This window comes from Xenopus tropicalis, chromosome 8, assembly GCF_000004195.4.
Source record: "Xenopus tropicalis strain Nigerian chromosome 8, UCB_Xtro_10.0, whole genome shotgun sequence".
Classification (NCBI taxonomy): Eukaryota; Metazoa; Chordata; class Amphibia; order Anura; family Pipidae; genus Xenopus; species Xenopus tropicalis.
In genome coordinates, this window is record NC_030684.2 from 5,739,057 (window position 1) to 5,751,766 (window position 12,710).

The following is a 12,710-nucleotide window of genomic DNA, read 5'->3' on the forward strand; positions in this document are numbered from 1 at the left end:
GGGTGCAAGGGATTAAACATCTGAACTTGTCCCACCAGGGAAGGCCAGCAGTCCCCGGAGCAATGGCAAAGGATGTACGGGCGCTGCTCTGGAAATGAAGTCTATCACATTCGCCTGGGGGACAGCAAGTTCTTCATGGAGTACGAGGGGAAGAGCTTCACCTATGCCGCGTTCCATGCCCACAAGAAGTAAGAGAAAGCCACCGATTCCATACAAATGTCCGACTCAGTATTATGGTTCTACAGTTGGTTGAACCAGCCATATTGGGGGTCTCTGGCAGAAGGTTCTAGAAAAACTCCTGTCTTGATTAATTCTGCTTTCTATGCTCTCCAGGTACGGCGTCTGCTTGATAGGAGTCAAGCGAGAAGACAACAAGAGCATTCTTCTGAATCCCGGGCCAAGGCACATCATGGCCGCCAGCGACACCTGCTTCTACATTAACATCACCAAGGAGGAGAACTCCGCCTTCATCTTCAAGCAGGAAGAGAAGCAGAAGCGGAAAGGAAGAGGCTTGTACGACGGGCCCTCGAGGCTGCCGGTGCATAGTATCATCGCCAGCATGGGTGGGTTCTTCTCAGTTGTCTCTATTAACCATTGGAACCGATTAGGAGAAGAGCTTGGCCAGGTCTAAGCAGAGCAACATCATAAAAGTTGGGTTGGGGTCATTGTTCTACCATTTATAGGCTTATCATTAAACCTTCAGATGGGCATTGACTACCTTGAGAGCTCTGGTGGCCTTTGGTGATCTGGATGGACCAGTAATGGCTGACGGCAAGGGTCGGAATGTTGGAGAACCCACATAGGTGCTAAGGGAGAATCACAGATGCTGATAGGCCCTCCCAGAGGCAATAGTTACATTCCCACTGGGCTACACTGGGGAATGGGAGAAGGACAGTCAACAGGGAAGAGCGAGAGAAACCCCTGAGTAAGGGGCATATATCTCAGAATTAGCCCCCACACACATACAGAGGTTGCTGGGAGTACCCCAAGTTGCTCCTGGGGAGCCGGGGTATTTCCCATATAAGTTAAGGTTAATAATTTTCTGTCTTTAAACCCAAACCCACAGCTTTAGCCCCTCCTTCCAACGAGAGACGATATTCTGTCCTATTCCGGGGCTTTTTAATGAGGCCCCTTGGGCCTATTTTCGGACACGCTGATTGGCTGATTATCAGCCTTCGTTAGGGAGCGGAGCTGCCATGGAGGTTCAGGATGGCAGGTCTCCCGGGGGCCACAAGATGGAAGTTGGTCCTAATGGAACTGTTGGGACATCAAACTGATGGTGGAAGAGATGAGCGATGGGAATAGGGGCCCCTGACAAGGCCAAAGAGCCAAACATGGCGGTAATAAGGCTAATGGTTTAGGAGGTGTGGCTTGTTGGGCTCGGGTTCCTTGCCCAGACGTGTCCATGGAAGGTTGGTGGGACTTCCTATGGGGCTCAATGGTGGTGTTGAACTGTAACTCACACTATGGGGTAACTGAATGGAAGAATCCCCAAGGAAAGTGATACCAAGATGGAACTGGGTTGGGTAGATGGGGCCAAGGAGTAAGGGTCTCCCACCGGGGCTGCCACTGCTGGGGCCCCACACTCCCCCCCCCCCCCAGCCCCAACCCCTTCCCCCGAACGTGCACGTCGGGAAAGGGGGACCTGCAGCCCCCGGAGAGTGTCCAGCAGGGATTGGTTCTGGGCTGGGGGGGTCCCACAAGTTTTGATCTCACTGGCCCAGTCCGACCCTGCCCTGTTTCTGTTCAGCCGCTCTTCAACAACGGTGTGGTTGCTAGGGTCCAAATTACCTTAGCAACCAGGGAGGGGTTTGAATGAGTGACCCCCATTTGAAAGCTGCAAAGAGTCAGAAGGCCAAATCATTTAAAAACTATAAGAAATAAATAATGAAGACCAATGGAAAAGTTGCTTAGAATCGGCCATTTTAGGACATAGTAAGAGTTAACCCTTTAAGAGCTGCTCCTGCCCGACTCCTGACTCCTCACATTAGCTCTGCAGCTCCGACTGCTTTATTTTTTGTTACTTTCATCTATTCAACGTTGTGTAATATTTTTTTTTGCTGCTGTAGTTGAACTCGACCCCCCGCAGAGAATTTCCCAGTAACTCCCCCCCCCCCCCCCATTGCCCACAGGTGCCCATTCCCTGCCGGGCTCCTCACTCTAATGCTCTGTTAATGATTCCCTTCCAACTCCCCGTGGGTCAGTCACACCGGCCTGAGCCCAGGGACATGTGACATAAAGGCTCCGCCCTGAGAGCGACCAAACCAACTCACTGATTATGTGGGGGGAGCTGTGAGACTCCTTGGGCAGATCTGTTGCAGTGCTGGAGTAGCCATTGTAAGCAGCAGTCCTGCCCTGCTTTATGGCTGAGATTCTAGCTATCTGTATAACAGAGCATTCTGTCACAGTGGCACAGATCCTATCTGATCCCCCCATTGTAAGCAGCAGTCCTGCCCTGCTTTATGGCTGAGATTCTAGCTATCTGTATAACAGAGCATTCTGTCACAGTGGCACAGATCCTATCTGATCCCCCCATTGTAAGCAGCAGTCCTGCCCTGCTTTATGGCTGAGATTCTAGCTATCTGTATAACAGAGCATTCTGTCACAGTGGCACAGATCCTATCTGATCCCCCCCCCATTGTAAGCAGCAGTCCTGCCCTGCTTTATGGCTGAGATTCTAGCTATCTGTATAACAGAGCATTCTGTCACAGTGGCACAGATCCTATCTGATCCCCACATTGTAAGCAGCAGTCCTGCCCTGCTTTATGGCTGAGATTCTAGCTATCTGTATAACAGAGCATTCTGTCACAGTGGCACAGATCCTATCTGATCCCCCCATTGTAAGCAGCAGTCCTGCCCTGCTTTATGGCTGAGATTCTAGCTATCTGTATAACAGAGCATTCTGTCACAGTGGCACAGATCCTATCTGATCCCCCCCCCCATTGTAAGCAGCAGCCCTGCCCTGCTTTATGGCTGAGATTCTAGCTATCTGTATAACAGAGCATTCTGTCACAGTGGCACAGATCCTATCTGATCCCCCCCATTGTAAGCAGCAGTCCTGCCCTGCTTTATGGCTGAGATTCTAGCTATCTGTATAACAGAGCATTCTGTCACAGTGGCACAGATCCTATCTGATCCCCCCCATTGTAAGCAGCAGTCCTGCCCTGCTTTATGGCTGAGATTCTAGCTATCTGTATAACAGAGCATTCTGTCACAGTGGCACAGATCCTATCTGATCCCCCCATTGTAAGCAGCAGTCCTGCCCTGCTTTATGGCTGAGATTCTAGCTATCTGTATAACAGAGCATTCTGTCACAGTGGCACAGATCCTATCTGAACCCCCCCATTGTAAGCAGCAGTCCTGCCCTGCTTTATGGCTGAGATTCTAGCTATCTGTATAACAGAGCATTCTGTCACAGTGGCACAGATCCTACCTGACCCCCCCATTGTAAGCAGCAGTCCTGCCCTGCTTTATGGCTGAGATTCTAGCTATCTGTATAACAGAGCATTCTGTCACAGTGGCACAGATCCTATCTGATCCCCCCATTGTAAGCAGCAGTCCTGCCCTGCTTTATGGCTGAGATTCTAGCTATCTGTATAACAGAGCATTCTGTCACAGTGGCACAGATCCTATCTGATCCCCCCATTGTAAGCAGCAGTCCTGCCCTGCTTTATGGCTGAGATTCTAGCTATCTGTATAACAGAGCATTCTGTCACAGTGGCACAGATCCTATCTGATCCCCCCATTGTAAGCAGCAGTCCTGTCCTGCTTTATGGCTGAGATTCTAGCTATCTGTATAACAGAGCATTCTGTCACAGTGGCACAGATCCTATCTGATCCCCCCCATTGTAAGCAGCAGTCCTGCCCTGCTTTATGGCTGAGATTCTAGCTATCTGTATAACAGAGCATTCTGTCACAGTGGCACAGATCCTATCCCCCCCATTGTAAGCAGCAGTCCTGCCCTGCTTTATGGCTGAGATTCTAGCTATCTGTATAACAGAGCATTCTGTCACAGTGGCACAGATCCTATCCCCCCCCATTGTAAGCAGCAGTCCTGCCCTGCTTTATGGCTGAGATTCTAGCTATCTGTATAACAGAGCATTCTGTCACAGTGGCACAGATCCTATCTGACCCCCCCATTTTGTTTAAAAGCTTTACCTGATGTTTCTGTAACAGTCTGATTCACACTGACATTTAGACAGAAAAGTCTGTTCCCACGGCGGGAGAATACGGGGGCGGCCGGGAGATATAATGGATGGGGGCTCTTTGTTTGGGGGGGGGCTCGGTTTCTCGTGTTCCAATAATAATTGCTTTCTATTGTGCTGTCGGAGTATTGTACTCGCTCCCCCCCCGGAATCTCGTTACCTAGTAATGACTAATTGTCATTTGCTTTTCTCTGAGTAACTTTATAAAGGATTAATGGAACAGTCGGCCCAGGTTGGGGTGACCCCCCCCCCCCCCCAAATTAAACCATTCTGACTTACGTCATGTGACACAGGGGTGGGGGGGGGGTGCACAGGATAATAAAGGGGAAGTACGCAGTTTGTGATTGGCTGGGAAGCAGAGGATTATGGGATCAGTTGCCACTGGTTATATTGTCCCACGTGGATCGGTGGTTGCAGGTCCCAAGGACTAAGTGACCGTCAAGGGTCCCCTAACGGGCAGAGATTTGGTGAGAAAATGTATTTAAAGGGGCGGTTCACCCTAAAAGTTTACTTAAGTTATAGAATGGCCAATTCTAAGCAACTTTTCAATTGGGCTTCATTGTTTATTTGTTATAGTTTTTTAATTATTTGCCTCTTTGCAGCTTTCAAATGGGGGTCACTGACCCCGGCAGCCAAAACCTATTGCTCTGTGAGGCTCCAGTTTTATTGTTATTGTTACTTTTTATTCCTTCTCTTTCTATTCAGCCCCTCCCCTATTCATATACCCGCCTCTCATTCAGACCACTCCCTGGTTGCTAAGGTAATTTGAGCCCTAGCAACAGGATAACTGACCCCGGCAGCCAAACCCTATTGCTCTGTGAGGCTCCAGTTTTATTGTTATTGTTACTTTTTATTCCTTATCTTTCTATTCAGCCCCTCCCCTATTCATATATCAGTCTCTCATTTGAACCACTGCCTGGTTGCTAAGGTAACTTGAACCCTAGCAACAGGATAACTGACCCCGGCAGCCAAACCCTATTGCTCTGTGAGGCTCCAGTTTTATTGTTATTGTTACTTTTTATTCCTTATCTTTCTATTCAGCCCCTCCCCTATTCATATACCAGCCTCTCGTCCAAACCACTCCCTGGTTGCTAAGGTAACGTGGACCCTAGCAACCAAAGAGCTGCTGATCTGAAACATTGATGTTCTCCTAGAGCTCAAACCTTGTCCTTAACTAGTGGAGAGTTTTACCCCAAGGTTGGGCCTCCAAGGGGAATTGGAAATGGAAAAGGTCTGAGAACCAATGGTTAATAGGATAATGTACCCCCTACTGTCATTTATAAGGCAATTAGTGCAGTATGTTGGGCCTGGTTCTGTGTCTCTTCAACTTATAAATGGAGTATGGTGACATCAGAACGCTATGTTTATATAGTGAATACAGTGCCCCCAGTTGGAAATATAAGGATATTATAAGTCAATGAGGAGTTTTATGACCATATAAAGGTACGAAGCCGAAGGCAGAGTGAGTCATGTGACAGAAATGACATCACTAAGCACCGATTATAACTGATGACCTCACTAAGCTCCGATTATAAGGATATAATAGACAGTTTTGTGTATTTGAACGATGGTGGTAGCCACAAGGCCACAATTGTATCTTCTCCCCAACAGGCACCGTGGCCATGGACCTTCAGAACACAGAATGCCGGCCAATAAACAGCAGCAAGCTGGCTCTTCCGTCGGAGAACGGCACGGGCACCCGGAGGCCCAGTATCGCCCCGGTTCTGGAGATCGCAGACACTAGCACCGTGTTACCGTGTGACCTGCTGAGCGACCAATCAGAGGATGAGCTCACCCAGTCCGACGATGAAAGTTTCCCAATATTAGAGTAAGGATGTTTATTTAATAGAGGGAGGCACCGATTTCAGGGTTCCATTCGGGATTTGCCCAGGATTCGGCCAAATCCATATGCCTGGCCCAAAACCAAATCCTTAAAGTCACATGACTTTTTGTCACGTAAACACGGAAGTTGAACATTTTTCACTGCGCACAAAACTGTCAGTTCTCGTTAACCCTTGGTTCGGTATTCGCCCCAAATCTTTCATCTTTTCAAAATAGTGGATTCGGTGCATCCCTAATATTTAAAGAGAAGGAAAGGTAAAAACTCTTTTATCAGAAAGGTCTATGTAAATACAGCCATAGGAACTCACAGAAACGCTGATAGTCCTCTCCATCAAAAGAAAGAAAAAAAGAAGATTTATTGTCTCCTTTTGTATCACATGTTCTTCTGTATCAGACTTCCTGCTCACAGAAAAATCATTCAGGGTACGGGCACAAGTCTGCTCAGTTTACTCCTCTCTCCCCCTCCCTTCTCCTCCTTCCCATCCCATCTCCTCTCTCCCCCTCCCTTCTCCTTCTTCCCCTCCCATCTCTCCTCTCTCCCCCTCCCTTCTCCTCCTTCCCCTCCCATCTCTCCTCTCTCCCCCTCCCTTCTCCTCCTCCCTCTCCCAACTGCGCTGTAATCTGAGCTACCAGCAGCCAGAGCTGCAGCAGGAAGCTACTGAGACCCAGCTAAAATGTCAGCTGCTATCTTAAACAAACAGAGTTTCTAGGGCTGTTGCTCAGGTATAGTAAAGCTTTCTGCAGAATAAATATAGGGTTCTAGCTTGCACTAATGTGGCAAATCTATTGCCTAGCACCAAGTGTCCATCAGCTTTGCTACCTGGTAAAGATTTCTTGCTACGATACCATTAAAAAGATCCAAGATATGGAAGGAGAGCAGGTCTGCGTACTGAGGCACAATGCCGCCATCTTGTAGGCCACAGAGAGAATAACCAGCACAATAGCCCATCAGAATGATCAAGCTCATACCATACCAATGATCATTACAATGAATGCAATTTTGCTGATTGCCAATAACTGGTTTTATCGCCCACCTCAGATACGTGAAAGGCTACCCTCCGAATTCCCCCTACATTGGGAGCTCTCCTACCCTCTGCCACCTTCTGCCTTCTAAAGCTGCTTTCTGCTGCCTGCGGCTGGATAAGGTACTTAAGCTCTTCAATTAAACACAGAGATTCAATAGTTCAAGCCTTAGGGTCGGGCTGGGCCTCCAGAGTCCATGGTGGAAACCAGCATTGGCTGATGGGAATTCTTCTAGGCTGGACCAGGAGATCTTCTGGGACTCTAGTAGGCCAGTCCAACACTGAGGGATTGTTTTGTGCTCCTTGTGATAAACTAGCTGTATTTGTGGTAGGGGGATAGTCAACCAAGTTAAGTGATGGGTTAGTGAAGTTAGGTAAGTTGTTCCTCTGTTTTCTTCTCATTTAGGGCTGCAAGCACAACAGCTTTGAAGATGCCAAGGCCTACGGCTTTAAGAACAAGCTGATTATCGTCTCAGCAGAGACGGCAGGGAATGGGCTGTATAATTTCATTGTGCCTCTGCGGGCCTATTACAGATCCCGGAAAGAGTTGAACCCCATCGTTCTGCTCTTGGACAACCCGTACGTTTACAATTTGTATTTGAACCTTATTGGATATTTCGTTGCATGTGTTCTATCAAATCAACCCAAGGTTGAACTGGCCCACCAGGATACAGGGAAAAACCCCGGTGGGCCCCGACCTTGTCTTATAAATTAAAGATGGCCATGCGTTCCACAGTGGAACACACAGCCATCTTTGATTTTTAAAAGTGAGGTAGGTAGCACAGAAGAGCAAGAACAGCAGTGGCTGTGGGTGGAATGGGAACGGGATTGGAGTGGTGGGTCCTTGAGGAGTTAGGTACCCGGTGGGCCCTGGTTACCTGCAATTCTGGATCAACCTTGTGATTTTCAGATTCAATGGGCTCATATCAGTGAGTTCTATATTTAATAAAGGCTAAACATTGTTTGTTATCTCTTTTTCAGACCCGATAACCACTTCCTAGAGGCCATCTGTTGCTTCCCCATGGTTTACTTCATGGTCGGCACCATAGACAAGTAGGTTGAGTTCATTTGAACAGTGAAAAGTTGTCTTGTGAAGCCTTTAGCTAAAGGTTCTAGTTAATGGCCTGCAATGGGTCATGCCTTCTCCAAACAGGCCTGGATAGTGGCTAATGAAGTCCTGTCAATCATCAGACTGACTCCGTTCTTATGTGTCCCCAGCTTGGATAACTTACTGCAGTGCGGGATCATTTACGCGGACAACCTGGTGGTGGTGGATAAAGAAAGCACAATGAGCGCCGAGGAGGATTACATGGCCGATGCGAAGACAATCGTGAACGTACAAACTATGTTCAGGTATCATGGCCTCCATCTACTCACCTTGGAACTGATTGGCTTGTAGGCCTCGTTCATATCTTCTGCCTTCCCTAGTTCATGGTTTCTCTCTCGTCATAGGCTATTCCCAAGTCTCAGTATCACCACAGAGCTAACGCACCCTTCCAACATGCGCTTCATGCAGTTCCGGGCAAAGGACTCGTACTCTCTGGCCTTATCCAAGCTGGAAAAGGTATGACCTTGTCCCGATGCTTCTCAGATTTGGACTGTTCTAAGTGGCCTGTGGTTGGGTGTTGAGTTTGTTGGCCGGTTAAGATGACCATACACGTTATACTCTTCCAATTCCATCAATTTATTGTAAGGTTAGATTGATTTTGGCTCTTGGCTAACTGAGCATGCTCGGTTCTTCTCAACTCATGTTACCAAACACGCCTTCCAGTCTAGCAGCCAATGAAGATATGGCAATGGTGGAGAAATGTAGGGTTTACATGTCCTTTAGCAATGAAATTTGCCCATTGTCCAGTTGTTTGTAGGACCAAGCAGGTAGTTTCCCTATCTTTAACTAGACAATATCTCTTAAACAGTTGTTTTCATTGAAGGACAAATGGTCGTTTCAAGATAAGCTTGAAGATCTTTTGAAAACCTTAATGTGTATGGCCAGCGTTAGGATGGGAGTTGGGCGATGTCGAAGGTTGACCTTAGGAAGATACTAAATAACTGTCCCGTGTGCTAATCCATCCTTCTGTCTGCAGAAAGAACGGGAAAACGGATCCAATTTGGCTTTTATGTTTAGACTCCCTTTTGCTGCTGGAAGAGTTTTTAGTATCAGTATGTTGGATACTTTATTATATCAGGTGAGAGATCGTGAAAGCTTTATTTAGGTTGTGTCCTATCATCTCCAGTTCCTCTCTAGTTCCTCTCTAGTTCCTCTCCAGTTCCTCCCCAGTTCCTCTCTAGTTCCTCCCCAGTTCTTCTCTAGTTCCTCCCCAGTTCCTCCCCAGTTCCTCTCTAGTTCCTCCCCAGTTCTTCTCTAGTTCCTCTCTAGTTCCTCCCCAGTTCTTCTCTAGTTCCTCTCCAGTTCCTCTCCAGTTCCTCTCCAGTTCCTCTCCAGTTCCTCTCCAGTTCCTCCCCAGTTCCTCCCCAGTTCCTCCCCAGTTCCTCTCTAGTTCCTCTCTAGTTCCTCTCTAGTTCCTCTCCAGTTCCTCTCCAGTTCCTCTCTAGTTCCTCTCCAGTTCTTCTCTAGTTCCTCTCTAGTTCTTCTCTAGTTCCTCCCCAGTTCCTCTCTAGTTCCTCTCCAGCTCCTCTCCAGTTCCTCTCTATTTCTGAAAAATATACCCATTATGTGACCTAAGGATGAATGGTCATACAATGAGATGTTAACGGTCTTGGTGTTCTATTCATTTCAGTCGTTCGTGAAGGATTACATGATCACAATCACAAGGCTTCTGCTTGGTCTGGACACCACACCAGGATCTGGTTACTTATGTGCTGTGAGTATCACCTCCCCCACTACTACAGTTCTGTCCTCACTGATTTTGCTCTAAGAACGTTGCCGTTGTTCCTTGTAACCGCCAATAACCATAGATATTGTTGCACGATCAGACCTTATGGATGGTCCACCAATTTACCCAGTGATGGGTATAAGTTTGTTTCTATTGCAGATGAAAATCACAGAGGATGACCTGTGGATTCGAACCTACGGCAGATTGTTTCAGAAACTCTGCTCATCCAGTGCGGAAATTCCAGTTGGGATTTACAGGACACAGTCACATACATTTCCCACATCGGAGGTAAATCCGCCAGTCAGTTTTGCTTGTTGAGCTGGCACTTCTTTGTACCTAGATGGGGGATATTCTAAAAGAGACTTCTCCTAAGGTTGCCCCTAATGAATTGTAATTCCTCAGGGCAGGGCCGGAACTAGGGGTAGGCAGAAGAGGCATGTGCCTAGGGCGCAGAACCCTGAGTTCCGGTCCTTTCTGTAGTTCACGATGTGTTCCCCAATCCCTGCTCTTTAAGTCGGGCATGTAAGGAGGATATTGTAGAGAGGGAAGGAGTGGGAGGGCGATGAGCAGGGGGGGTGGTGATCAGGGTCCTGCCTTGGGGAGGAGCTGGAGGGAGGGTGATGACTGACTGGGGGGTGGCCATGCCTTGGGAGCTGGAAAAACTAGGCCTGGTCCAAAAAAATATAATCCAATGAGATCTTTTCTACTGTATGAATAATTAGCCAGGCTCCTAATTGTTCTGTCTTCTCTTTTGCAGCCTCATGACATTAGAACACAGGTAAGTGTCCCACTTGTTTTCTGCCCCTCGCTAGGAAACTAAGGGAGAAGACACTAAACACCAGAAAATACCCCGCCATAGACAATACTGAGAATTGCCTCTGCCAAGACACATGTAGAGACAATTATCAGTAAATGATCAGAATTGTCTACATTAGTAGCTGCTACTAGTAGTTCCATGTGTCTTCACCCTTACTGGCAGGGTTCTAAAGGTTCCAGGGCTCACTGGGAAAGAGACAATTACAAATATTTCGTCCCTGGGTCAACGATCAGATCTTCTGAGGAGCTAGAGAGCAACTGGAGAAGAACTAGAGAGGCGCTAGAGAGGAACTGGAGAATAACTAGAGAGGAGCTAGAGAGGAACTGGAGAAGAACTAGAGAGGAGCTAGAGTGGAACTAGAGAAGAACTAAAAAGGAGCTAGAGAGGAACTGGAGAAGAAATCGAAAGGAGCTAGAGAGAAGCTAGAGAGGAACTAGAGTGGAGCTGAAGATGGAACTGGAGAAGAACTAGACAGGAGCTGGAGAGGAACTGGAGAAGAACTAGATAGGAGCTAGAGAGGAACGAGAGGAATTAGAGAGGAGCTGGAGAGGAACTAGAGAGGAACTGTACAGATCCATCAGGGCAGAACGACATCAATGTGTCACTGCAGTCCTTGTCCATTGGGATTTTCTAATCTGCCCCAAAGTTTTGGCCAGATATCAGCCAGGGAGACCATCAGGAAGGCTCCACACATGAGTCCGTTAGCTGCCATCTTTACTTGGCCTTTAATGCTAGATTTATTCATGTAAAGATGGAGCAAACCCTATCTAGTTCCATCATCACCATTATTTAACAGGTTTGCAAATAGCCCCTTTTTCTCCCCAACTGACCTTATTGCCCCCACACTAACAATCTCTGTGGCCACTTTTTAGTCCCAGATCTCCATCAACGTAGAGGACTGCGAGGACACGAAAGACGTCAAAGAATACTGGTCTGGCAAAAACACCCAGAGGAACTCCACATCCAGCGACCAATCAGAACACCCGTTGTTGAGAAGGAAAAGCATGCAGTGGGCCCGGCGGCTTAGCAGGAAAGGGAACAAGCAAGCCAATAAGACCGCCGAGTGGATAAGTCAGCAGCGGTTGAACTTGTACAGGAGATCAGAGCGGCAGGAACTCTCTGAACTGGTCAAGAACAGAATGAAGCACCTTGGCTTACCCACCATGGGGTATGGTAAGTAAGGACTACTAACCTGCTTAACCAGGCTTGGTTGATGCATATGCACAGCTATGCATCGTTCAGCCTTCCATTTGGAACCCTAGTCAATCAATATTGTTTAGCCAATCAATATGTTTGCCTGCCCACCCCCACCGTAACAGCATATCCGTGGCTGCTGTAGGATTAGGTACGGCTTCCATCATTGCGTTAGCCAGTAGGACTGTCCTGTCTGCAAAGCTTGTGTCAACATGGCGCTAAGTAATATACATGGGGTAAGTACCCCACACATTCCTACTTATCTCTCTCGCTTCTCGAGTTCCATGACCTGAGCCACCGCTGTGTCTTCCTGCTTTCAGTGTTGTGAACTCCATTGCTTGACCTGTACGATTTCATTGCGGTTGGGTGTTGGCCAACCATTGATGCTCCAGGCCTTGTTCTCCATCTGCAGAGAGATTGTAATTGGGAAAATGGCAAGGTGGTTATTCTTTTCCAGTCTGTTGGTTTGTTGGTCACTATCTGGTTATCCTCTCCTAGGAGGCCAATCATTGCCAGATGACCTTGCTGCCTTCTTATAAGGATCTTCCACCCCTTCCTCATTAGGTGATTTGTACAGTCACAGGCTACAGATGCCCCACTAAGCCAAGTTCTTAACATTCTAGTCAACTTCATCATAATATCTCCTTACAAATGGCCTCTTGATAGGGAGGGCGGAACCAAGTAGAAGGATCTTCCACCCCTTTCTCTTTAGGTGATTTGTACAGTCCCAGGCTACAGATGCCCCACTAAGCCAAGTTCCTAACATTCTAGTCAACTTCATAATATTGTCTCCTTA

At 47.6% G+C, this 12,710-nt stretch overlaps 1 protein-coding gene across 5 annotated transcripts in view; it reads left to right on the plus strand.

Annotated features, from left to right (window-relative positions):
• kcnt1 (potassium channel, subfamily T, member 1) overlaps positions 1 to 12,710 on the plus strand; it is a 128,185-nt gene that overhangs the window by 102,920 nt on the left and 12,555 nt on the right. For all 5 annotated transcript variants that reach the window (XM_031890259.1, XM_031890262.1, XM_031890260.1 and 2 more), the window contains 13 exon segments: positions 39 to 188; positions 334 to 563; positions 5,817 to 6,033; positions 7,087 to 7,192; positions 7,476 to 7,648; positions 8,051 to 8,122; positions 8,288 to 8,422; positions 8,522 to 8,633; positions 9,154 to 9,255; positions 9,808 to 9,891; positions 10,063 to 10,191; positions 10,661 to 10,681; positions 11,593 to 11,893. In XM_031890259.1, the coding sequence (XP_031746119.1) occupies positions 39 to 188; positions 334 to 563; positions 5,817 to 6,033; positions 7,087 to 7,192; positions 7,476 to 7,648; positions 8,051 to 8,122; positions 8,288 to 8,422; positions 8,522 to 8,633; positions 9,154 to 9,255; positions 9,808 to 9,891; positions 10,063 to 10,191; positions 10,661 to 10,681; positions 11,593 to 11,893 (1,832 nt within the window).